This window comes from Lynx rufus, unplaced genomic scaffold (assembly GCF_022079265.1).
Source record: "Lynx rufus isolate CCGP_SWC_20201006 ecotype Redwood Valley unplaced genomic scaffold, mLynRuf1.p SCAF_9, whole genome shotgun sequence".
Lineage (NCBI taxonomy): Eukaryota > Metazoa > Chordata > Mammalia > Carnivora > Felidae > Lynx > Lynx rufus.
The window spans coordinates 53,779,195-53,804,581 of record NW_025814897.1 but is presented as its reverse complement, the minus strand read 5'-3'; the positions used below and the strand labels follow the sequence as shown (position 1 = coordinate 53,804,581).

The 25,387-nt window shown below is 48.2% G+C and overlaps 1 protein-coding gene across 1 annotated transcript in view; it reads right to left on the bottom strand.

Annotated features, from left to right (window-relative positions):
* The window catches only part of TENM4 (teneurin transmembrane protein 4), a 383,504-nt gene that overhangs the window by 85,238 nt on the left and 272,879 nt on the right, over positions 1–25,387 (bottom strand). The window contains exons 14-15 of the mRNA XM_047071426.1: positions 19,321–19,467; positions 6,313–6,529 (exon numbers count right to left, since the gene is read on the bottom strand). Of these exons, the coding sequence (XP_046927382.1) occupies positions 6,313–6,529; positions 19,321–19,467 (364 nt within the window). The remainder of the gene's footprint in view (positions 1–6,312; positions 6,530–19,320; positions 19,468–25,387) is intronic.

The window sequence follows — 25,387 nt, the reverse complement described above, 5'->3', positions numbered from 1 at the left end:
CAATTCTCTGATTATCCCAGAAAGTCATGCTGGTTCCTCAGTCTAGAATGCATTTTTAAGTCCTGTTCAACTGAAGCCAACACTAAGCAATGCAGTTTATTCAGGAGCGCGCACGTGCATACACACGGACAACCACGTTTCATGCAATACATATCCTCGTCACGGGGCTGCACTAATATTTTCCATTCCACTGTACCCCATTTCCGTCTAAATTTACTTTTTTTAAAAAAATAGTTTCGACTCACTACATTGATTTCATGATGCACTAATGGGTTGTTGCGAGCTGAAGTGGGATAAATAATGTTTTAATGGCCAACCATCCTCACTAAAATCTTTGTTTCAGGCTAAAGGCCACGTCGTGCTGGAAGCTTCATTCATTAGTTCACCTGCTGGTTTGTTCATTCATTTCCAGACGCAGCCCTGAGGTGTGCAGCGGGAGTGATGGCCATGCTTTTGAACTCGTGGGACGCTCTGTCTCTACTTCTCTTCAGGCACTCAGCACTGGCTGATTGGCTGATTCATTCTGCGATCTGTGTGGTTTAGTCTGGGCCAACCTCTGTGCTTGGCACCAGGGGTTCAACAACTAACACAGTATGGGACACATGACGTGCCCTCAAGGTAAGAGGGCATAGATGTGAATCTTTTTCTTGCAGGCCTTGCGCAGAGCAGTATTTACCAAGCAGAGCTTGTGTTGTGTGGCACCTCTGTTCCCCTCTGGGCCTGCCCCGTGTCCCCTCTCCATAGGGTCTGACCCTCTCCGTAGCACATGATCCTGTGCCTCCTTTGTGATAAATGACCTTATCATCCATCTCTCCTTTTTCTGAGTCCCCTGACTCCTCAAGTCTTTTCTCTTTGGGCTCAGTGTGTCCCATCAGCTGATTTTCATGGCAACTGCCCCTACCCAGCTTCCTTACCTGAGTGAGCTGATAACCTATTAGACTTAGAGGGGCCCAGAAAGGCTTGACAACATCACGTTTCTCTCATCAATACAGCATCCTCAAACACACTGTGAACTGATATTCAAGTAACTCAGGGGTGATTCTTTTTTGTCAGACCCTCTTCCTATAATCTGCTAACCTGTCCGGCATTGGCAATCCACAACTATTTGCTGAAGGGATCTGTCTGCCCTATGTCCAGCCTGTCCCTCCCAAGAGGAGATGCATCTAAAGTTGTGTCATACAGACAGAGATGCCTTGGGTGTTCTCTGAGGAAGAAACGTCTCATGCTTCCCTCCTTTTTCCAACCATCGGGCTCCAAGCTCCACACTCTGGGTCCTGTTACCTGCCCTCCCTGTATGGATGGTCAGTTGGGGATCCATCTTCCACCTACAGACCTGAGTGGCCCCTTCCTTCCCATGCAGAGGGCACCCTACACTGTATTTTCCCCGTGACTCCAGGTGAGGGCCTCCACTGAGCAGATAGGGTGTGGGCCTCCAGGCTGGGAAAGAAAGTCGGTCTTCAAGCCATCTAATCTGGCGATGGCGGTTCTCCTGTCTGCTCTGTCCCCTCCTACTTTAGACCCACATTCGATCAGCTGAAGCCATTCACATCTCTATCGCTTACGTGGAGTTGAGGACGACAGAGGCAGAACGTCAGGTAGAGCTACTGTATTCATTAAACCCGTGTAAAACACCTGCCCTGGGGACACGGAAGAGCCACAGGAGGCCTTCCTTTTTCCAAGCCCTCCTGGCGGTCCTTCTGCTGCAGTTCTGAGTCAAGCTCTGTGCTCTCCTCCAAGGAGTCCAGCCCAGCTGAGCGCCTACTCTGCTTGGCTGGGGCCCTCGCTTGCCTGCCGAAGCGCTGCTGTTCATCCTCCTGAGGGCCCGCCCTGCCCCAGGGCCTCTGACGCCAGCAGGGGTGCCACACAGAAACATAAGGGACCCCGCACGTGTCAGCCGTGGCTCTGGAGAACCTCCTGCTCTTAACTGGGCCCCGGGTCAGGAGCCTCCGGGCTGGGAGGCTGCAGCCTGAAGGAGCAGCATCTCTGGGATTGCCTGTCATTGCTGGGCTCAGCGATGCTGCCGGGTTTCTGGGTGACAGCCTGCATCGTGAAGCCTGTTCCAAGGACTCGCACGCGGACTGTACAAGCTGTGCCACAGCATACGGGGTGCAGGAGAGTGTGGGGTTTTCTGTCAGGCCCAGGCCTTGTTACTGTTGCACACAGCCACCAGGTCGGGGCCGCCTGCCCATCAGAAACCCCCCTCTCTGGAGAAGTGCCACTGGATTCCTCCCTGACAAGGATCCCAGCTGACAGCAGGCTGGCACAAGGCTGCCTTTCCCTTCCTCAAATAAGGATTCAACACCTCGCTCCTCTCTCGGTGCCTGCTGGACATCCCTAGAGGGCAGGTCACTATCAAGCTGTACTTCCAGTTAAAAAAGTGGAGTGGGAAGCTCTTTTTCACACCATCACCACCACCACCGTCATCATCTTCGAATTAGCAGGTGTTTTTTGTGTGGTATCAGGTTACAACTGTATGTACTTTGTGTGTGTGTGTGTGTGTGTGTGTGTGTGTGTTTCATTCATTTAATTTTCCTGGCAACTCTGTAGACATTATTACCCGGCTCTTACGGATGAGGAAACTGGAGCTCAGAGAGGTTAAGGAATTTGCCCAAGGTCACACAGCTAGAAAGTGGATGTAACAGACTTTAAATCCAGTTGTCTGATTCCAAAGCTTGTGTTTCTTTCACTAGGCCATGCCACCACCATAAACCTACCATTTACTGACCTCCTAGGTACCAAGTTCTGTGCCAGATGCTTTATTTCAGTTAACCCTTTCAATGGCATTCACGAAATAGTCACTGTTATTGCCAACTTATAATTGGAGGCCCATGCACAGAGGTTACATCGTTTCCTCTAAGGCCACACAGAGCTGGTGGGAGGGAAAGCCACGATTCAAACTCTGGGCACTTTCTAGCACTTTCTATCAAGCTGCCTTCCTTCACACGAGGGGAAGGAAAGTAAGCAACAACCCAAACTTGGTATCAGGTGTTTCACTTATTCCAACTATGCACATGAGCACTAAATTGCTGGCCCAGATCAGAAAACGGAATATCCTGTGGGCAGTCCAACGAGAAAAGCATCTGATGCCTCATGTTTCCAGCTTGGGCTTGTTTTACATAAAAATCTGTCTGGAGATACTCCGTAGTGATAGATAGCTGCTCCTTGTGAATCTAGGCCAGCGAGGAGCACAGACATAACGACGTGGCAAATATTAGCTAAAAGGAATTTTCACAGTAACATTTAGAAGCTTCCATTTACCCATTCATTTGTAGAGTGAATCCCATATTCCAGGCCCTGCCCTAAGTATGACAGGTTTGGAGAGATGAATGGTCTCTGCCTTCAAAGCATCTGTAGTTTAACTGAAGGTGACAGATCCATAAACAATGATCTGGGAGCCGACTTCTCCTGCCTCTGCTGCTCATCTGTAATATGATTTTTAGCAGATGATTTAACCTCCCTGGACTCTGAATCCTCAGTCCCAAATTAAGGAAAATAGATAATGTATCCTCCCTTCCTTCCTCCGTCCACCCCTCCCTCTCTCCTTCCTTTCTTCCATTCCTTCATTGTTCAAGGCAGTAAGTATGCGTATTTGTTTTGAGCATCTACTGAGCGCTAAAATGAGTAAGATGTGTTCCCTTCCTGGAGGACTCACTTTAGAGGGCTGGGAGACGTTCACATATTCGTTTTATTAAGTCACTTGCCCAGAGCCACGGATCCAGCGGTGGCAGAGCCAGGGTGTGAAACACCAACTGGCCTGACTCCGAGGCCTATACTCTTCCCTCGTGCTCGGAGGTCCATTTCTCCCGGTACAGGTTTCTCAAGCTCCCTGCTTGACAGGCACCTTCAGGCAGGTCAGACCCTCCAGAGCAACATCCTGAAATCCCCGTGTGGGTCCCGCCGTGATCTGTGGCACGTAAGCAGCAGGCTTGGTGCATCACCAGAAGACATGCAGGGGACACGGTCCCTGCTGGCACCGACCAGGATGGCATGGTCAGGGCACTCCTTAGGCACAACAGCCACGGGCAGCCAAGCGGCCACAGTCCTATTCAGACCCCATAATGGGTCCGCTAAAGAAAGGCTGAGCAAGGACTATTCCCCTTGGTAGGAATAATCTTCAAACCTCCGGTTGATTAAAAGAACGCTTGCCACGGGAAGGCCCACAAGCACACAGACAAAATCACGCAACCGAATAAAAGAGCGGGAAGCTTCCTACCCAGGGACAAAAGCAGCGTTTCTGACCAAGAGGTTTCTCCTCTCTCTAGCTCAGCTCCTGGCTCTGTCACTTGACCAGCCTGTGAATTTGGGAAGGTTATCTGACCTCTGAGGTTCTCAATATTCTGTGGGTAAGATGACAGATTTGTTGGAACAGCAAGCATTTTCATCTCTAACAAGGTTACACTTTGAATGCTTTTACCCACTCCTGTGATGCCTCTTCCGCTGGCTTGGAGTGTTTCCCCCACCTCACCTTCCCTATCCTGTCCTTGTGGGGAGGAGGCTGGGGCAGTGGGAGGCCATGTCCTGGACCCCACCCCCACCGCCGACCCCCTGGGCCTGCGGCGTGAAGCCCAGAGCCAGGGCTCCTTCCCGTCCCGGTAGAGAGGCCTTCTCCTTGCGTTCCCAGTTACACTCTAGGGATGATACCGCCACCTCCCAGGGTGGCTTCCCCTCATTCCTTCTTAGTCCCTGCTCTTCTCCCCTCACACATTCTCCTGGAGCAGACTGCTGTGCGTTCCTGGTCTCGACTCCTGCTTGTTGCTGGCTCCCAGATCGATAACTCTAACGTCCGTGTGAGCTCCAGAACTGCTTATGAACTATGAACATGTCTTGGGGGTCCTACTGAGGTGTGTCCCTTCCTTGCCCTTAGCGTGCTCAGGATGGAGGTCATCACCTTGCTCCCAACCTTCCTGCTGCTCTCAGGTCCCCAGCCTGATGGAGAAGGCGCCACCATCTATCTCCCGAGGCCTCTGAGTAAGAGACTTCTTTTTCTGCATTCCTCAGGCCCAACTGATGACTAAGGCCTGTTGATTTCCCCTTTCATTATTAATTTTTCAAAGTTTATTTATTTATTTTGAGAAAGAGGGATAGAGAGCAGAGGAGGGGCAGAGGGAGAGGGAGAGAGAGAGAAAATCTCAAGGAGGCACACTGTCAGCACAGAGCCCAATTCGGCTCAAACTCACAAACTATGAGGTCATGACCTGAGCTGAAATCAAGAGTCGGATGCCCAACCAACTGAGCTACCCAGGCACCCCAACTGCTGATCTCCCCCTTGAAACAGAACTTGAGGATGGCCTTCAACCTTCCTACCCTTCATTACAGCCCATTGTCCCTACAGGGCTGGAACTCTCTGGCATGGAAGTCACGGACATAGAAGGGACACACTATGTAACTGCTGAATTGAACTGTGCTGACTCCTAGAGAAAGAGATGTCCCTATATTGGAAGACGGTCAAAAGAAATTCTTGTAAGTAGCTCCTTCTTGGATACTATGTCTCATTCACAGACGCTGGTCTGGGGAGCAGAGAATAGAGAGCTATCTTATGCTGGCTCCTGTGCCTTTTCAGGCCCCTGGTCTCTGCACAGCTGTTCCCTCTCCCTGAAACACCCTTCCTTCCCTGGCCAAGAGAACCATTTCTCATCTTTAAGACTCAGTTCTTAAGTCGTGGTTTCCCCCCACCCAGGAGTATCTCCTCTGTGTTCCCAGAGTAGCCTGGGGGCACATTTCTTTCTGGCCTATCACACCGGGGCTCTTTTCATCCCCTTAGTGGACTGTAAGCGACCAATGAGCAGGGACCGTGCTCTATTCACCTCTGTGATTCCAGCACGGGATCTGGCACAGAGTGGACTGCAGCAAAAAACTGTCCAGTAGGGGACACAACTGAACACCTGTGAAGGAATGCATGGGCAGATGGCCTGAGATGCCAGTGGGGGCGCCCCCACCCCCACAGCCTTCTGGACGGCAGCTCTGAGGCTGAACAGCGTTAAAGGGTTTCCGCTCGTCTGGAGCCTGCAGAATCAGTAATAGCTGACTGCAAAGAGAGTATTGATCCAAGGTTCCCTTTGGACCTTTGATTTCTCACTCTCTCCATCTATCACCCAGCGGGAACAACAAAACTTTGCTCATTAAAATTCCAAATGCCTGGGATAGCAGTTTTCTAAATGTGGGTACCTGAGGCTGCTTCTCTGCTTCCCCTGACATTCCATCAAGAACCCTTCTGGCCTCCTCCCACCTCCCACCCACCCCAAACATGGCCCTCGAGGCGATTCAGTTCTCCCGCAGACAGTCATGGCTGGATCTGAGGCCCAGCGGACTCACCCTCCGTCAAAGGGGTTCTCTCCCGGAATGATGTGTGTGCTGTCCCTGCCCACGAGGAACCTGATGCGGTCGTAGAAGGAGTGCAGGTTCTGCTGGGACACGGGGGCCTGTGTCTCCTGGATGATGTCCAGAGGGTCGGGGGAGCCCAGGCACAGCGGGTTGACGTGACAGAGGGGCTGGAGGCAGCAGTCGGGGTCCATGCAGTCCGTCAAGCCATCTGCAGGGGAGACAGAGCATGAAGTTGATGGTGCTACGTCCCACCAGCCACGTTTGTCCACAGTGCCTTCACGTGCTTCCCTATTTGCCACTTGCTGGAAAACTTTAAGTGCCTGACATAAGCCAAGGCCTTTGCTGGGGACCAAGGGGATCCAGGCACTTCAGATCTGCTCCCACTAGCCTAACAGGAGAGATGGACAAGCAAGAGTACAGTGTGACATGCGTTTCTTTGTTGCTGTTTCTTTAAATTTGAAGGAATTACATGAGGGCCCAGAGGTGAGAGAACATACTGAACGTCTGAGCTGCTACACTCAGCTCAGAAGGTGAGGGGCGAGCACAGGAAGGGGCCGTTGATGCTGGCCAAAGCAGAGGTGCCGGGGACTCGGGCCGGCTCAGGCAGTTTGCATTTCACCCCCGGTGGACGGTGGGAGCTACTGGAAGGTTTAAAGCAGGGGTGACATCATCTGATCTGCATCTCTGAAAGAACCGTCCTTGTAACAGGGAGAAGGGACTGCAGTTGGCCTAGAGCGGAAGCTGGGGGTTCCATAGTGGCGAGGGCATCTCTGAGGTGGCACAGAGCAAAGGTAGTGGGTGCTGAGACCAGAGCAGTGAACAGTGGAGGTGGAGATAAGCGGATGGTTTTGAGAGGTATTTAAGAGTTTGCTTAAACTAACTAGCTTTGGGGGTGAGGAAGAGGCGCTGTGATTCCCTGCATCTCTGCCGGCTGCCTTGTAAATACAGGGAGACCTAGCTCTGCTTTCTGCGGGAGGGAGTCCCTGCATATGCCTGTTGGCTTCAGGTCTCTGACCGAGGGGCTACTAGCAGGGAATGTCTTTGCCACATGGACGAATTTCTTCAGGACTGGAAATTGTATTACGGCTTCCAGCTTCCCAAAGTACAAAGAAAGAAATCCAATCAGATCACAGATTTTTGGTCACCTTAGTGCTTTTACAGGCACCCAATAGCATAGCTTACAAAGAATAACAAACCCAGGGATTAGAGGACACTGCACCAAGTGGGGGACAGGGAAAGCCCAGGGTGACAGTCTGGGTGCTTTGTGGGCAGAAAACAGTCTAAGGACTTGCATTCCGCTGGGTTCAAATTCTGCCTCTCTTGCTTTATTAGCTGTGTGACTTTGGGCAAGCTTCCCCACCACCATGGGGACACAGATCCTGCTCTGGTTATCTCTGTTGTGTCCCCAGCACTTAGTACAAGTATTCAAACATGGCTGTTAAATAAATAAACCAAAGAGAATGGAATGGATTAACAAATGAAGCAGGGGATGAAACCAAATGACAGTGTCCATAAAAGCCAGGAAACCACCCGCTTCATTCAATCCAATTAGACAGTGAGGTATGGTGGATGGATCATGAGGCCAAGGCTGAAGTTCAAGTCCCAGAACTGTGGCTAAGAACGCCCCTGGATGAATTCCTGCACTTACTCTCCGAGCCCCAGTCTCCTCATCACTGACATACCTCCCTCGCTTCTGTCTCCCTGGGTTTACGACAGAGGTGCTGCCCAGCAGAGCACTGCATTTGCACTGGCCAGATTTGGTGCCCCACGCGGCACCCCTAGGCCCCCTCCCCAGCCTCAGAGGTATTGTGGCCTCGGGCAAGCTCCCTGACCTGCCTGAAATCCAGTTTTTCCCCTTAGTCAATTAGGGACAAAAATCCCTTGTCTTTCTCACCCACTTTTGCATGGTATCCAAGACTTTATAACTTCCTTGAGGGCACCACACTGCAAAGTGCCTGGATTTCAGGGCCCAGACTGTCTGGGGCCAAATCTTGGCTCTGAAACTTACCACTGTGTGGCCTTGGGCAAGTTACTTAAACTCTCTGGCCTCTGTTTCGCACATGTCTCATAAGGGGATTGTAAAAGTGCCACATAAGTGTTTGTTACATAAATAGAAAACATAGTATATGTCCCCAAATCTAGCAGAGTACCCCATAAACAGTAAGTGCTTACTAAGGGCTTGCTCCCCTTGCTGTCCCTGAGTCTACGACACGGCTCATCAAAGAGAAGGGCCATTTGTTCTTTGCTCACCTGCCAGATTCATCCTGAGATGTGGAGGAAAGGGCTCCCCTCACCCCAGCGCTGTCCTGGGTCCTAACTTGTGGCTCCTGTCCCAGCTCCCAGATACACCCGCTAACTGCCTCGCAAAGCACCTGTCTTCTCTTGCATCTCCTCCATCACACATTCCCACGCTGGCCCTGTCAGACGTCGCTTAAACACATAATTACAGCCCAAGCTGAGGGTTATTTGCATTCTGCTATTGATGTTAGCATGACAGATTCAGCTGCTGCATCCATAACTCTGTAGAAATGCTCCATTATTCAATCCCAGCGAGCAGGGACGCTGACCATTAAATCAGCCAGCACAATTGAAGGGCTGTGAAAAGTCATGGCTAATTTGAAATTTTATTAGCTATTGCCTGCTCTTGTTTACCAGCGAGAGCAGACCCTGGAAGCCAGTCTTTTACCTCTTTATAAACACTCTGCTCTGTGGCGCCCTGGAAGAACTGCTTTCTTTTCTCTAGTTCTGGGGGAAGGTTAGCCAGGAATTACTATTCTTATTATTTATATTATATTCAACGATGATGATCATGGACGTTGTGCTAAATGCTTGGCAATGAATGCTTTCAAAGGATGTGTCCTCGAATCTCTCCAGCTCTGTGAAGTAGCCACTGTTGTCACCATCACGCTCGTTTTACAGAGAAGGAATCGGAGGCTCAAAGTACTAGAGTAAGTTGGTCAAGGTCATGTGGTCAGAGAAGCTGTCTTGGAATCCGAGCCCAGTTCTTTCTTTAATTTTTTTTTTTTCAACATTTATTTATTTTTGGGACAGAGAGAGACAGAGCATGAACGGGGGAGGGGCAGAGAGAGAGGGAGACACAGAATCGGAAACAGGCTCCAGGCTCTGAGCCATCAGCCCAGAGCCCGACGCGGGGCTCGAACTCACGGACCGCGAGATCGTGACCTGGCTGAAGTTGGACGCTTAACCGACTGCGCCACCCAGGCGCCCCTGAGCCCAGTTCTTTCTAAGTATGAAAGGTTGAGACTTTTGGGAACTATTTTTTCTTAAGTGGAAAACATGAATTTACGAGTCTTGCTGAAATGGCACTCTTCCGTGCCCTTCCGGCTCCCAGGGCGACCTCCGTCACAGCACTTGCCCCCCAACCCTTGCTCTGCAATTTTGATTTTCTCTGTCTCCTTCCCCAGACATCGAGCTCCTGGAGATGAGGGCTGCCAGACTCCTGCCAGTAGCCCTGTGCCTCCTGCACTAGCTTCCCACTTCATCCTTGCTTCTGGCATCCCCATACTCCTTTTTCCTTTCCCTTTTAAAAACAAATTGTTGTTTCTTGTGATCAGAGGGTCTTTGCGATGATCCAGGTGGCCATTCTGCTGGAAATGAAAGTCTCAGCAAGGGCCCCGAGCTTCAGCTGGGCCCGTGTGTAAGAGGCACAGTCACACCTACCTCACGGACGCTGAGGGGAGTGGGTGAGATCATGGGTGTGGAGCACTTAGCATGACGACCAGCACCTAAGGACGCGCTTGCTAAATAAGAGTCACTGTTAGCTCCTTGGCTGGGTGCTTCCTTGGGCGGCTAGCCCCGTAACAGGCCTGTCCTGGGTCCCCACTCCATCGCACACTTCAGGGCAGCCCTTTCTGGCTGCAGCCTGGCTGTGAAGAACTGAGGAGACAAAGATGGCCTAAGAGACGCACCTTCAAGTTAGGGAAGCAGAGACCCAGGGGACTTGAAGATCGGGCTTCTCTGAAACGGAGCCACGGCACACAAACAGGGCTCTCGTGAGGGACCTGGGACTGTGCAATTGCTCACTGTACGCTTCACAGGATGGACAGACGCCAGGCCAAGAGTTCTGTCTGCCGACGCCTTCCCAGCTATTCACTTAGCAAATATTTGCAGAGCAGTAAACGTGGCCTAAACCTTTGCTAATAGAGACGATCATCTTGTTAAATGAAGCACCTATTTCAAAAATGACTGGGGCCCACAAAATTCTTATCAAAGGCTCAGTTTACAAGGTGAGCTTCCGTGCAAACCTCTCTATTTTCTTTTTTTAAGTTTATTTGAGAGCGAGAGAGAGCAAGAGACAGCATGTGTATGTGTGAACAGAGGAGGGGGGAGAGACAGAGGGAGAGAGAATCCCAAGTAGGCCCATATGGAGCCCCAACACTGGGCTCGATCCCACGAACAGAACCATGAGATCATAACCTGAGCTAAAATCAAGAATTGGACCTTTAACTGACTGAGCCAATCAGGCACCCCCCCACCCCCGCCCCCATCTTCAAACACAGCATATGGCAGCCTGATACAGTGCATGTGGCTACCCCGGAGGGAGATAGACTCTTCCACACTTTTGTTTTCTTAGGCATAGATGACAGATTTTAGAAGAGTCATGTTAAGAGGAAAAAGCATGCTTTGGGGACAGAAAAGTAAATTTGGGGGTAGACTAGAAACACATCAATGTATAGTTTTCATGATTCTCTGGTTTGGCTAGTTTGGAAACATTTGCATTTTCCAAGGACTTCATAGTTTACTTAATTGTATATTATACAGAAGTTGGCTGGCTCATATAATGTCCATGTTTCATTTGTATGCTATTCCCATTGAGAGACCCTCCTTATGGCAAACAGAAAAAAAAAACAACCCAGAAAAATAGAAAAATAGCATTTTTCTGTTTCCTTAAAATTTTCAGTAAAACCCTCTTGAACTCTAAATATTACCTTTTGGGAAAGAACATTTTTTTCTCCAGAAATATCTTTTTTCCCTCTTCTCTCTGCGTACATGGTGAAAGTAAAGGGGGCAGAAGGAAATGTTAGACGCCATTCGGGCTCCTGGAGGTTGGAGGGCAGCAATGCCTCTGGAGGGACTAGAGGGCAAAGGAAAGAGGGAAGGAAGTATCCAGAAAAAATTCAGACTAGAGATTAAAAAGAAAGATATAAAAGAGGGAGGGAGGGAGGGAGGAAAAAAACAGGAAAAAAAAATGCAGGTCTCTGGGCATACTAAATGAACATCCCAAAGCAGTTCAAGTACATGTGACCTTGAACTTGAAGCCCTCCAGGGCTAAAATGCTGCATGGTCCACTGAGCACTCGCTGCCTTTTGCCAATATTTCCATCTAAGTGCTACCCACTTGAGGATGAGGGCTACGCTGTTTCCTCTAGCCCCCTCCTCAGTGCGTGCCCTGCTGGTGGGTGTCAAGTGACCTTGAGAATTGGGGAGTAGGGAACATGAGAGAAAAAATAAACCAGTCCAGAAGCCCAAAGAGCCAGTTCCTTCCCTGGCTCTGTCACTTTCTGGGGGTGAGACCTCTGGCACTTCCCTTCCTATGTCTGAAATGTCATTTATTCATATGGAACCAGGATAATAAGCTGTATCAGTCCCTCAGGATTGCTGAAGGTTTCCTGGGTTGTAAAGAGTAAGTGAGTCATTCACTGAGGTTCTAGTGTCCTCCCCACACCTGTGGCTGGTCCCTGGCGTCCCCTCTGCAGACATGTGCTGCAGCCCAGGGCTGGGTGAGGTCCTCTGCCATCAGTCACCATCCTGAGTGGCAGCGGCTTTCTGCTCATTTTGTGATCTTAACTGCTGCCAGTGAGTGGTGGGCCCTTGGGTGACTCATCCCCCCATCTGATGTCAGTGTCCTCCTCGGTTAGACAGAGGGTAGATGGGGCAGCCTCTGGGGTCTAACCTGCAGGACAGCCACATCCTGGCCTTTCTATGCAGCAGGCCCATCTCCCCTGATGGCTGGCCTACAGAAACTTCCATAGGAAGTGAAAGGTGTGCCTGAGGGTCCTTTTGAAGTTGGTGGCTCAGCTAGCCTTCTTATCTTTACCAGGACCATGGGGTTCAGGTTAAATGAGTTACTCAGTGTCCTACTGCTGGTGAGGTGTGGCAGAGTTGGGAATTGGGTTTCTTATCTTTCTCCAAATCCAGCTGTTCGGCACTATCCTATAGTCTACATCTTTATCAATGCTTTGGACATTCTGGTCCTTCCACAGAGGGCAGGAACTGACTTGTTTATTTCTCTATCCCAAATGCATAGCACAGAGCCTTGCACACAGTGAGCATCACATTTGTTGAATGAATGAACAAACGAATGAATGATTATATGAGGACTCCGAATCAAACAGCTCAATCACGTTGGCAGGCCCATTGAGGGCCGTGGGTGTGGTGGAAGCCAGTCCCCCCAGTAGGAGTTCATTCCTCTCCTTAGAAAGGAGCCATGGGGGCAGGCCCTGCACCAGGCACTGGACAAACAGGGAGAAAACGGTCATGCCTCTGCAGGAGTCGGTGTTCTGGGTCAGCCAGGGACCAAAGAGCACTGGGAAAGAAGGTCGAGATGGGGCTAGGGAAGCCTGGAGGTGGGAACCCAGCTTGGGCTGAGGGATGGCATATTTCCTGGAAGACAGAATGCTTAAACTAGGACTAGAGGGGTGGACGTGAACAAGCCAAAAGGAGAACAGAGCTGAGAGTGGGTCCGGGAAATCCACGAACTAGCAAACTCTTTGCATCACAGTTGTTTGCACGTTCCTTACACTCATGGACCCTTAACTCCTGCCCCAGCTCCACAACCCAGCAGCCAGCCTCATCTCGCCGTTGTCTGTAGTCTGGCCGCACAGCGGCTTCCAGGGAGGCCCTGGGCGTGGGGGGTGGAATATGCCTCCCTCTCTGTACACATTGGGAAGAAGGTTTTGTCATTTGCTATAATAAATTCTGTGCCTTCTTTGAAAAGGCTTGCAAAATCTCTATCTGCCCCTTGGAACGCAAGATTTTTAAAGGTCAATTTCTCTCTTGTCTCTTATCACAAGAAATGTGGTTTGGAGATAGTCTGAAGGGTTTCCAAATTCTATGGCCTTATGTGAGCTCTCCATTCTAGCAATGGGAAATGGGGAGGAGGAAGGAGGGCAGAGAGCTTTGTTCTCTGTTTTCCTGAAACTTCTCCTTCCAGGTGGCATCTATCAGTGATCCGTATTGCAATCTATGATCGTTTTTCATGGGGCCGACAGTACCTGAAGGGCTTATCACACCTTGAAGCTGCTTACAAATCCTTCATCCAAAGGGTCTGGTTGTTTCAGAATCCAGTGGATTTTATATTCTGTCTTCTTCTTTTTTAAACACCCATTCCATTCTAAACCTAGCTCTCCTGCTGTCACTGTGTGACACTGGGCAAATAGCTTCAGCTCACTGAGCCTCAGTTTCCCTGCATGGAAATGTCTGTCTTGCAGGTTTGCTGTGAAGGGCTAGACATCATGTCCACAGAGCATCCAGTACAATGCCTGGCACGGAAGGGATGCTCCCTATATTATGGCCAGTACTTTCCTTTTTGAACACTTGAATTATTTTCTTTCTAGCAATGAGCATGTGACAGTTTGGAATACACATTCTAATCAACAGATGAAAAAGGTTCGAAATACATTATTATTATATGGAGAAGCATTATAATTGTAAGTAAAATAAGTAGAGTGTAAAATTTCATAGACAGCATCATTTCAATTTTTAAAAATAATTATTTATAGATGGCTATATATTTATTTTATAATAAATATCATGCTTCTGTGCTTACAGATGGAAAGGCACAGGAGAATGAGAAGTGATATTTGCAGGTGAGGGACTGAGGCTTAGAGAGGCTGAGGAGCCCACACAGGGGCAATGCAGCAAGCGTGCCGGGTTTGAATCCAGAACATCTGGGCACAGATCCTGCACTTTTAAAAAAAATTCTTTTTAAAGTTTATTTGTTTGAGAGACAGATCGAGTGGGGAAGGGGCACAGAGGGAGAGAGAGAATCCCAAGCAGGCTCTACACTGACAACATGGAGCCTGATGCGGGGCTCGAACTCACGACGGTGACATCATAACCAAGAGTCAGACTCAAGTGCCTGCCACCCCCCTCCCCCACCCCGCCCCAATCCTGCACTTTTAATCACTGTGCTGTGTTGCCTCTCAGGCACTTCGGGATTTTTTTTTTTTTTTTTTTTTTTGAGAAGGAGAGAGAGGGAGAGAAAGAGAGAGAGGGAGGGAGTTTGTGCGCTCTCGTGCATGGTAGTAAGGGAGGGGCACAGGGAAAGGGAGAGAGAATCTCAAGGAGGCTTCCAACTGAGCACAGAGCCCTACGAGGGGCTCTCCATCTCATGACCTTGAGATCACAACCTGAGCCGAAATCAAGAGTCTGATGCTCCACCAAGTGAGCCACCCAGGTGCCCCTGCCTTTCAGGCACTTTGAATACAACATTTACAATCCTCACAGTGACCCTGTAAGGCAGGCATTAATTACTAGTCTCATTTTACAGTCACTTCGCACCTTAGGGCCACAGTTCACCATCCCTGAAATGGACATGACATGAGCACCCTCCCCCCCCCCCCCGCCGCCATCAGAGGGTCACTATGAGAGGGACAAGAGGATGCATGCGACAGCACTTCCTGAAGGGTTTCATAGCTGGTACTATATGAAGAAGGCACCTCTTGCTAGGTGGGGCACACAGAGGAGCTCACAGTGAGTGTTAGGCCTGGGCCTCTGCCTGCTGGTTTTGCTCGGCCATCTTACCAACCAGTGTTCTGGTGACATCTTGCAGGCAGGTTAAGGGTGAAGGTAGCCCCAACAGAGGATCAGTGCACTGGGAGTCACTGTGTCACATTCAGGATCTGTTTTCTGGTTTTATACACCATGACCACACATGAAAACAAAAACAACCTAATAACGCTAAACCCAACTCAGCCATACTGTGAACTTTTTTTTTTTTTTGTCTCATAGTTTAAAAATACCTCAACAGCATTCTTCATGAAGCTTGAAATTCAAGTTTAATTTAGAAAGGACTGCCTTAACCCTAGCAAATTGGGAGAGAAGAGAAACCAGAAGTTCTCAGATAACTTGAAGAGCTGCAGTTGGGTTTACCATGGAACCACGAGTCTGAAGTCTGGGCACACTGAAGAGATAGCGTGGCCAGACCTCCCAGACTATGACAGTTTCTGCCACCCATCAGCTGTGTGACTCGGGCAAATACTTCCCCTCACTAAGCCCCAGTTTCCTCATTATACAGAAATAGTAAGGGGATAATAACACCACACACCTCGAGAGTTACTGGGTGGATGCATAATTGCTCTGCAAACTGTAAAATGGCATACAGATTATCATTCTCAGTCCCTCGTCGGCTTTGGGAACTGTAGTAGCCTATTTAAATTTGAGTAAGCGCTCGCACTGCATTTCTAGGAAGAGGGTGAATTGCTAGAAGGCAGAAGTACTGTAGGGTTACGAGGCCACGTGGAATGGCCCAAGAGTCTTGGGCCCTGGCGCAGGCCAAGTTACTCACTTCCTGTGTGATGGAACACCCCCTCTTTGGGCTCCTGTTTCCCTGCCTGCAACACGCAGGGAGGAGGAGGAGGGAGCTGCAGTGTCTCTTCCAGTCCTGTTCCTCGACATTAAACTCTGCCATTTCCTTCTCCAAGCCCCCGTGTCACATCAGCCGAGAACAACACTCAACTAGACTCTAACGCTTTCCCTGCCACCCTGCCTTATTTATCTGGAATTATGCTGCGTTCCACATCGTGGCTGAAAGAAAGGCACGTATTCCATTCTGTCTCCACTAGATTGGGTTGTTAGGATAGCAATTTCTTCCAAATGACTGTGGGCTTCCTAAGGGAGAAAGACTGGGCCACGTTCACTGGTTCTTTCTATCCCCTCAGAAAGGAGCATGGTGTCGTGGAGACAGGAGGAGCCCAGCAAATGTGTGCTTGACAGAACTGAAAGCAGCCCAGTGCTAAATATGGCTCACTCTGTGATGCCTTGTATAGCCTGCCCCATTCCTCCCTCCACCAAAACTGCTCCCGTTTGGCCAAGACTGAGGGTAATAGACCAGTGAGAATAGACTTGCCCCCTCCAGTACTAGGGGACAGTCTACTCCCGGTGGCTGTTTCCTCTGTGCTGCCCTGCAAAGCAGGGACCTCATGCACCATCTCCTTAGCGCCCCCAATGGGTGGAGAGCCCACCAAGCTGAAAGGACCCTGGGTAAGACATTTCCTCATTTTACAGTTGAGAACACAAAACCAAGCTTGCTTAACAATCTGGTCTCCCAGGCTAGCTGTCTTCCCAACCATGATGACCCATGAATGTCTTCCTGGCTAGACTGGAGGCCTCACAGGACAGGAAGCATATCACAGTTCCCAGTAGGGTGCTCAGGCAAGTGATAATATCAGTTGAAAGAGGGGATCCTCCTTCACCACAGCAATTATCTTATTGCAATGCAATTGCAGGCTGCTTATCTCTCCCTCCAGACCATGAACTTCATAAGGGCAGGGACCGTGTCTTATTTGTCTCTGAAACTCCAGGATGCAGGACAGGGCCTGATGCATAGTAGACATTCATTTAATGTTGGTTGAGTACGTGAATGAGCTCAGGTTACGATGCTACCATATAGCTTTGTTAAGAGGTATGTAAAAGCTCGTCCCAGTCTGTAACATGCTCCATAAATGCAAGAGGTCTAATCCCTGTACTTGAGGATTTTCTGGTTGTTCTTTTCTAGTCCCTGCTGGTTTATCTCTCAGAGCGCCTGGAGGAGACTACATTCCTCTGGGGTCTGGATCAACCCTGTTTCCTATGATGGTAAGCTCTTTCTCCCACCGAAGCTGTGGGGCTTTGGGCTCTCGTGTGTCCCTGCCCCATGCAAACACTGGCGAGTTTTAGCCCTGGGAGGGCAGGCTGAAGGATGGTAAACAGGATACACAAGGGTTGTGCTTCATGTGAGGCAACAGACGAACCTTGTTTTATAACCTATTCTTGTATGTGTGCCCTCTCCCCTCATTTGTCAAGGACACACGGCTCCTTTGCTGCCCAGATGCTCAACAGCTGTTTGAGGGCTTTGGCCAAGACCCTGCATTCCTGACAGGGGAATGACTTCATGGTGCAGCTCCTGTCCCCTTCTCTTCTAACTACGTGAAGTTATTGTTGGCCATTGGAATTGTGTCTACAGGCAAAGTAAAGGAGAAGGCTGGGGAGTGATGCGGATAATTTAGGCTGACATCTCTTTCCTATGAAGAGCAAATATTATTGCACTTCTTCTTGCCTGAAGACAAGGATGCTTGGTGCCCTTCAGTGCTTTGCTCTGCCTTTGCCCAGGACGATTTCTCTGAACAGAAAACCCCTTCCTTTCCAGGAAACACCTTCCAGGTGAATGTTCCTCTGCTCCTACACTGACCAATAGAGGACTCTGTAACAGTATCCCACTGTCCACTAGCACTTCACCTTGGACTTTTCTCCCCCATCTGAATTCCTGGAGCACAGGGACAGAACTCTGTCATCTCTGTGCCTGGCCTGGGACCTGGCCCCACAAGAGGAACTCTGGATATTTATGGAACACAGGAATTAATGGACTCCCTAAGTTTCAGATTGATTAAGGGACATTTTGACCCTGCAAGTTCTCAAGAGGAGAACTTGAACCTGCTGTCTCTGCTTATCTGCCAAGGCCCAATCCTATGAGCTCCTTGTTGACAACTATTCCACAAGGCCCTGACTGGCACATAGGCCTGACCACCTCCTGGATGCAGGCAGCAGGGAGATGGACTGAAAACTGGTTCAAAGACCAGTGGTCTGCAATAGCCCTTTCCAAACTGCTGTAGTCAACTGAAAGCAAATGAACCAGAATAATCACAATAAACCCCCACATGGCCTTTTAATCTGTATGGTGCTCTGAGATTGTAGAATCACACTAAGTAGAAAATTCCCAGAGGTTGGGATGCTGAGTTTCTGGCCTGCTGATTTCCTAATCCGTGCTGTACATTAGAAAGTCCCTTAGTATAAATGCAAAAACACATTTGGATTAGGCCAGCTGTTAGGTCATCGTTAGAAAGAATGGGTCGACTGTTTCCTTTTTTTTTTTTTTTTTCATTTCTCTGTTTTTAATCTCTCCTACTAACCCCCTGAGATTAGGAGAATTAGGAAGAATCAACCTATCTTCCAGGAGAGAAAGTAGGGCACATCGTGATTATATTTATCCAAGGTAACACAACAGAAAGACAAAGGCTAATTCTAGACTAATTTAAGGACTGGAATGGTCCTCATGATCCAACTGCCTTATTTTATAAATAGGGAGTGTGGGGCCCAGAGACATCAAGTAACCTGCTTAGGGATACACAGAGGTCAAAGACAAATGGGGATTGGAACCCTGGTCTCTTCTGTCTCAGCTAAGAAATGTTCCACAAGACTAGGCCACTCCTCTTTAGGGGCTTGACTGTGCAGCACTTGGGAAAAAAACCTATTAACTAAGACCAACTCTATTATAAACCCACGGGAACATAGGATGTGGGGCAAGGTGACTCAGTGAGGGTATTACCAGAATGAGGGGAGAAGGGGCGTGAACCGAAGGGAACTCAAGCTCCCTCCCCTGGAGAGGCGTCCTTTCTGCCACTTTTTGTAACACAAAACTGGATGGCCTCTTCTTGTCCATTTCCAGTGAGGGGGACTTCATGACTTTGCCAGGTAAATCATCCCACTATTGAGTTGCTAGAAAATTCTTTCTTCCATATGCCTTCTCCCCTGCACTTGCTGTCAGATGGCAATTAATTTTATTTACATTAGTTCATTTAAATTAATTAAGATGGAACAAGTGGAGACACGTACTTATTCCTTAGACCACATGTGCAGTTTTCTGCCTGGCCTGCAGGCCTCCTTGACTGGACAGCTGGTATGCCAGGGGTCTGTGGCCTCGATAATGCCCACCTGCCACCCTGTGGCCCCACCCCGACCCCCCACTGGAGCTGCATGGGGCCCCTGGGTGCCGGAGCCTTACCTCCATCATTGTCTTTGCTGTCACCACAGGCGGTTTCCATGGATGTGTCACAGCCCGCTCCTCTCCAGCCCAGCTGGCAGACACAGTGCCACCCGTTGAGGTCCAAGGTACATCTGCCGTTGCCATTGCACAACCCAGGGCAACCCTCTGCAAGGCAAAGCACGCAGAATCGAGGTCTGATCGTCCGCAGCCACCTGCAGTCACACACACTCACGCTCTTCCTGCCTGCTTGGAAAATGCTCTCACATCCTTCAGCATATTGATGCCCCTGGCACCCGGGGAAGATGGATCGCTAGGAACTGCCCCTTTGCTGAGAGGGCCACTGAGAGGCAGAGGCGAAAGGACTTGCTAGGTCCGCACGGTTAGGAAGTTGGAAAGTGCTGGGGGTAGGTCTGAAAGTCACGCCTTCGGCATCTGAAATCCTCCCTTTCAAAAGTGATCAGGATTCCCAAGGGTGGGTCAGTGGATGTGAGCCTGTCAGAATGTGAGTGGTGGAAACTTTTGCCTGATCCTTGCTCCATGTTCACTCCTGTGTATTTTTCCTGTTTCTGAGGGGCTGTTTGGAATGAAGCGATCATCCCCCCAGTATACTCCTCCTGTTCCCTCAGCACTGTTGGGTCTCATTCTAAAAGGGCTATGCTTTTTTCAGCACTAGTTACTGGGTCAATCGTATTGGACCCTAGGCTTCTCATTTACTTTGTCCTGTTTTCTCCTAAGCTGTCTTTGCTTTGAGGAAGAGTCCTTAGGTCTGTTGCTTCCCATCTTATCTATAGCCCCTAAGAAGAGGGTTCGGCATGCATAAAAGCCCCGGAGACTGCCATGAAGACAGACTAACTAGGGCCGTCTGTGTTTGCAAATGCAGGTACAGGCAAGCTGCCCTTCCCTAATGTAGTTCATCTGTACATCTGTGTGCCTGTCATTTATTAAGCACCTTCTCTGGGCCAGCCCTGGAGGTATAGAGATGAATAAGACCTAGTTCTTATTCTTGAGGAGCATGCAGCCTATCAAAGGAGACAGATTTGTATAAGCAAAATATTTCACTGCTACGTGCCCTCGGGGAGATGTACAAAATATGGTGGGAACCTGATACAGGAGTGACCATCTGTCTGGGAGAACCTCGGGTGATTTCATCAAGAAGGGTCAGGCAATGTTTAGACTCTGCCTCGGTCCTGCTTTGCTCAACAAATAAGGTGGGGAGTTATTATTACTTGTCAGGTAGATTTACAGGTTTTTTATTACCACCTTTTGAAACCCTTCTGAGTTTGGGGCTCAGGAATCTATGTCTGAGAATCTGCTAAGTTACACGGTTCACTTCAGCTTCTATTTTGCCACTTGGTTTTCATTCAAGTCCTCATTTTAACATCCGCTAGCTCCTTTCTCAGAGCAGCTATCAAAAAACAGCTTTCGCTGGCATGCCTTCTGCGTTTTCTCTCTATCCCTGCTTGGTCTCAGGGAAAGGTATGGACGCGAAAGTCATCTATAAAACTTAATTCATTATTATGAGCAGCAGACTGCTACGAATATGGCTACCGACTGAATTTTGCCAGGGAGTAACTGAAAATTGGCCCATTATTCTTAAATGGGACAAATGTGAATGTAGCTGTTCAGTAAAAAACGCAGGCCAAGGTATGGACTCACTGAGTGAACCATCAATTAGAATATAAAACTTTAGTGTTTCAAGGACCTTTGGTAGTTGCCTTTTATTGCAAAGTAAAAGAAAGGAGCACGTTCCTTTGTATTTGAGATGTTCAAACAGCAACCAATCCATCTGGCCACGGTGTTTGTCATTCAAAGGAAGGAACATTTATTGACCATGCACTCCAAGCCTAGCAGGATCCTTCCAGAAGTTTAGAAGCAGTGCTGTGGTCTTTGCACAGCAGAAGCCTGTTGGGAAAGGTGGGAAGCCACCAGCATGGTCACCCCAAAAGTGATCGAGAAAGCAGTCGTAAAGGCGCAGGAGCAGTGCTGTGCATGCAGGTGATTACCCAGCCATCCTGACCTGACCAGCCGCCCTTCCTGGCCAAAACCATTACAGACTCCCTCTTTCCCCAGTCAGTCCCATTTAAATGTTTATCCATCCGGCTGGGATTGCCTTTCAATTGAGCCTCATTTGTATTCACAATCAGTCTTGGAGGAAGGACGTAGAGTCCAATTGTTAAGAATGGTAGTGGACCGCTTTCTCTTGCTCCAAGATGTAGCCTCCTGTGAGATGCAAAGAACACCCCTTGTGCCAGAGCACGGACCTGGAAGCCCTATCAGTCTGGTTCCGTCACTCGGTGGCTTTTATGACCCAAGCACCTTATTTAATTTCTTTGAGCCTCAGCCTACTTATAAAATGGGGCTGTTCATGGGATTAAATAAGATAGTGTATGCATGAAGCACAGAGTCTGACATACAGCTTGAACACAATATCTGAGTCTTCTACTGACCTTTTTCACCTACTATTTTGAGTAAAGGGCACACAGTATCATAAGTCGTACCCATAATCATACACAGGGCTCACAGAAAGGCAACACAGAAACCTGAGGCACTTGTGTAGATCAGAGTCAGACAACTTTTTCCGTAAAGGTTCAGATAATAAATATTTTAGGCTTGGGAGCCACATGGTCTCTGTTGCAATTAATCAAACCTGCTATTGTAGCTGGAAAGCAGCCAGATATAACTTATAAATGAACGGCTGTGTTCTGATAGAACTTTATTGACGAAAACAGGTGATGGGCCAGATTTGGCCTGTGTGCTGTAGTTTGCCAACGCCTGGTTTAGAGGCTTCAGGATGGTAATACGACGACGGTTGCCATCTGCTGAGGGTCTACCGTGGCTAGTCGCTCTGCTAGACACTTCACACATACTATTTTAAAATAACTTTTTGTTATTTTTCAGATCCTGGTTTTCTAAGGCAGTTACAATTTCACACCATTTGATCCTAAATTTTAAATTAAAACCATTTGCTGTAACATGGTGTGGACTTTGGGACTGGGCAGACTTCAGTACAAATCCCCATACTACCTTTTTACTTACTACCCATGTGATGACTGGCAAATTATTTAACTCTCTAGGCCTCAGTATTCTCATCTGTAAAATGGAGGTAAGGCCTAATTCAAAGAGTTGGTGAGAAGATTAACGAGATAATGTATGTCAATTATTTGGCACAGTTATGGGTAACATAAGCAGGCATTCAATAAATGAGAGCTGCTATTATTATTATTATTATTGATTAGCTTTAACATTGTAATAACTTCACTAAGAAATTCACAAACCAGAAATAATCCTTTGCCAGTCCCCACTGTCTCAGTTTTGGGTCAAGAGCTATGGTCCTCATAAATACGAATCTTGCCAAAGAGAGTTGAGACAAGGCCAGCAATGTGGTCACGGGAGTCAACATGCATCTCCCTGGGAGGCAGTGAGATGGGTTCAAGGCCACGAGTCCCAGCCTGGCAGGCCCACCACTTCATGCTTTCCTGGTGCTCTGTCCTCCCTGGAAGCCAGCGTCCCAAGTATACGTAAAGTATTCATTTTGCAATTAATGCTTATTCCCTCCATTGGACTATAACCACCGTAAGGCAACTTTGGACCTATTCCCTTGCCTTGCACGCAGCACACACTTGATGGGTATTTGTTGAAATGAATCAATGAGGAAGACAGGAGACCTAGGTTCTGGTACCTGCTGCCTAACTTGTGGGATCTTTGGAAAGTTACTCTTCCTCTTTTGGCTTCAATTTTCTTATCTATAAAATGAAGGTTCAGATGAGATGACGTGTTAGGTCCTTCTGGTGCAGCTGACCCAATACAGAGGGTCAAAGCAACTTCAATTTTGATGATATTGTTCTCAATTTAAACAAACTTTTCTCAGCACCCACTGGATGCCAGGCAGGTGTGTGTTAATTCTGGGGCATAGAGAGATTCAATGTATCATCCTCTGCCCTCAATTATGTTATATTCTATTTACCTATACCTTACTTTGTTCCAGGAAGGATTTAAAATGGGTCTCATAATCTCAAACGATACTTCTCAAAGTGAATTTTGTACAATGCTAGTGCTATGAGGTCCTCAAAAACAAGCTTCTGTGGTCAAATTTGGAAGCTATTTTATCCTAGTTCTTATTCTATAAAGTCACACGGAATATTAACATATTAAAGGCTCTGAGAAGTCTTACAATAAAGAAACTTGCTTATTTTTCAGAACATTCTCCAGTTTGACCTCAGAACATTTCCCCCCAAAACCACTTATAATAACGTGAACCATTCCATTCCAAAAACCCCTCTTTGGGAACCCCTGCTCTAGTGAGCTCCTCTTAGCACACGATGCTCAGTGCACACGTTCGGCGCTGCTTGGAGACTGCCTTGGAGGGGCAGGTGTTCTCGGGGAGGGTCAGCTCTACACGTGAAATCACAGGAATGCTTTAAATACAGTTAGTTTCTTCAAATGCACCAAGTTCTACCCTCAGGGTCTGCACTGTCCTATCAGTCTCAGGGTTTCAGAGGGACTTTGAGTACCTGGGGGTTAAATGAGGTTTGCTCTCAGTCAGCAGTTTGCTTCTGGAGTAATCACACCCCCATTAGCCAGCATGAGGAAGCCTCCTCGGGGGTGACATGCTGACTTTCTTAAAGCAACATGCCTCCTTACCCACCACTAACGCTCATTAATTCCACCAGCTCTGAAACTCATCAATAATTCAGGGAACCCAACTGACATTAACAATCCCCTCTGGAAGGACTCACATCAGGCATTTGCTAGAGCCAAAATAATGTAATTTTAAGGTTTAGAGAAGGGCTAAGCTTTTCAAAAGAAAAGATGCCCTTTAAATGACAAGGGACCACTTTATCTTCAGCCCTTCTGCTGAAGCCGATGAAGAAGTCCCCCTTGAAGCTAGCATCAGGTATGACAAGAAGACTTTCAGAATCCTTGAAGGTAGTTTTTAGTTATGTGGCAAAGGGGCTATGTAATATCCCTATCATGTATTAAAACGTCCCGTTTCTTTCTGGTTCTCTTTCTGGTCCTCTTGTCCTTTTTCATCCCCACAGTCACTTCACTTCCCTAGATAAGGTCATCATCATCTCCCACCTGGATGATGGCAATAGTCTCCTAATTGGTCTGTTCTGTTTGCCCCCAAAGAGTCCCCCTCAATTCTTTTTCCTCAATATGGCCAGATGGATCCTTCCAAATCACAAGTGTCATCACGTCATTATCCTGCTTTTAAAAACCTGTAGTGGCTTTCTCCTATGCTTCCGCTGAAGTTCACAATGTTGGTCTACAAGGTGCAGCCTAAATTGGGGGGGTCTCATTGATAAGTGGCCCCCGGAATTCACCTGTCATAACCCTCATCACACGTCAATGGAATTATTTGTTTTATTAGTGTCTTCCCTGCCAGACTGCTGGCAATACAGGAGTAGGAAGCATTTCTGTTGTATGGTATCCACATTTCCTGGCACTTAGGAGGATTCAACATATTCGTTAAGTGCATGTTGTATTTTTAGTCTCTACCAACCCAACTGGAAAACAAAGAGCAAAAGCCAGCTTATCTCTGAACTGCATGGTACTCTAACAAGTCCTGAGTTTGTGCTGTACGGGTCTCTAAATTCTTTTTTGTTTTTTCAGGATTGGTACCCAATGTACCAGAAAGTCAGCAGGATGGTGGCCTGGCTCAAACCTAGATTTTGGTAGAGAACATCTGTCCTTTAAAGCAAGTTATGATTTATTGGCTTAATCCAAATAAAGGTCTGATGATATTTTCTGAACTAAAGATCGGAATGGGTGGTTTGAGAGATGATATACATCACTTCCTGGTGAGGCTGCCAGTTTGGAAGACGTGGTTTGGAGGAAGAATCCTGGAAACTATGGGACATTCTTAGTGAAAGGGGACAGAAGATAGAATGCTGGAAATATGGATCAGGTCAGGAAATTCAAAGTCCTGGTTCTGCCACTTACTAGAAATGTGACCCAGAGTGGGCCTCTCAACTTCCACAACTTCAATGTCCTTTTCCAATAAAATGAGAGTAGTTACATCTGCTCCCTTACAAAAACCCAAAGGGCTTGCTTAAGACTAGATGGGTATGAAAAAAATTTCACA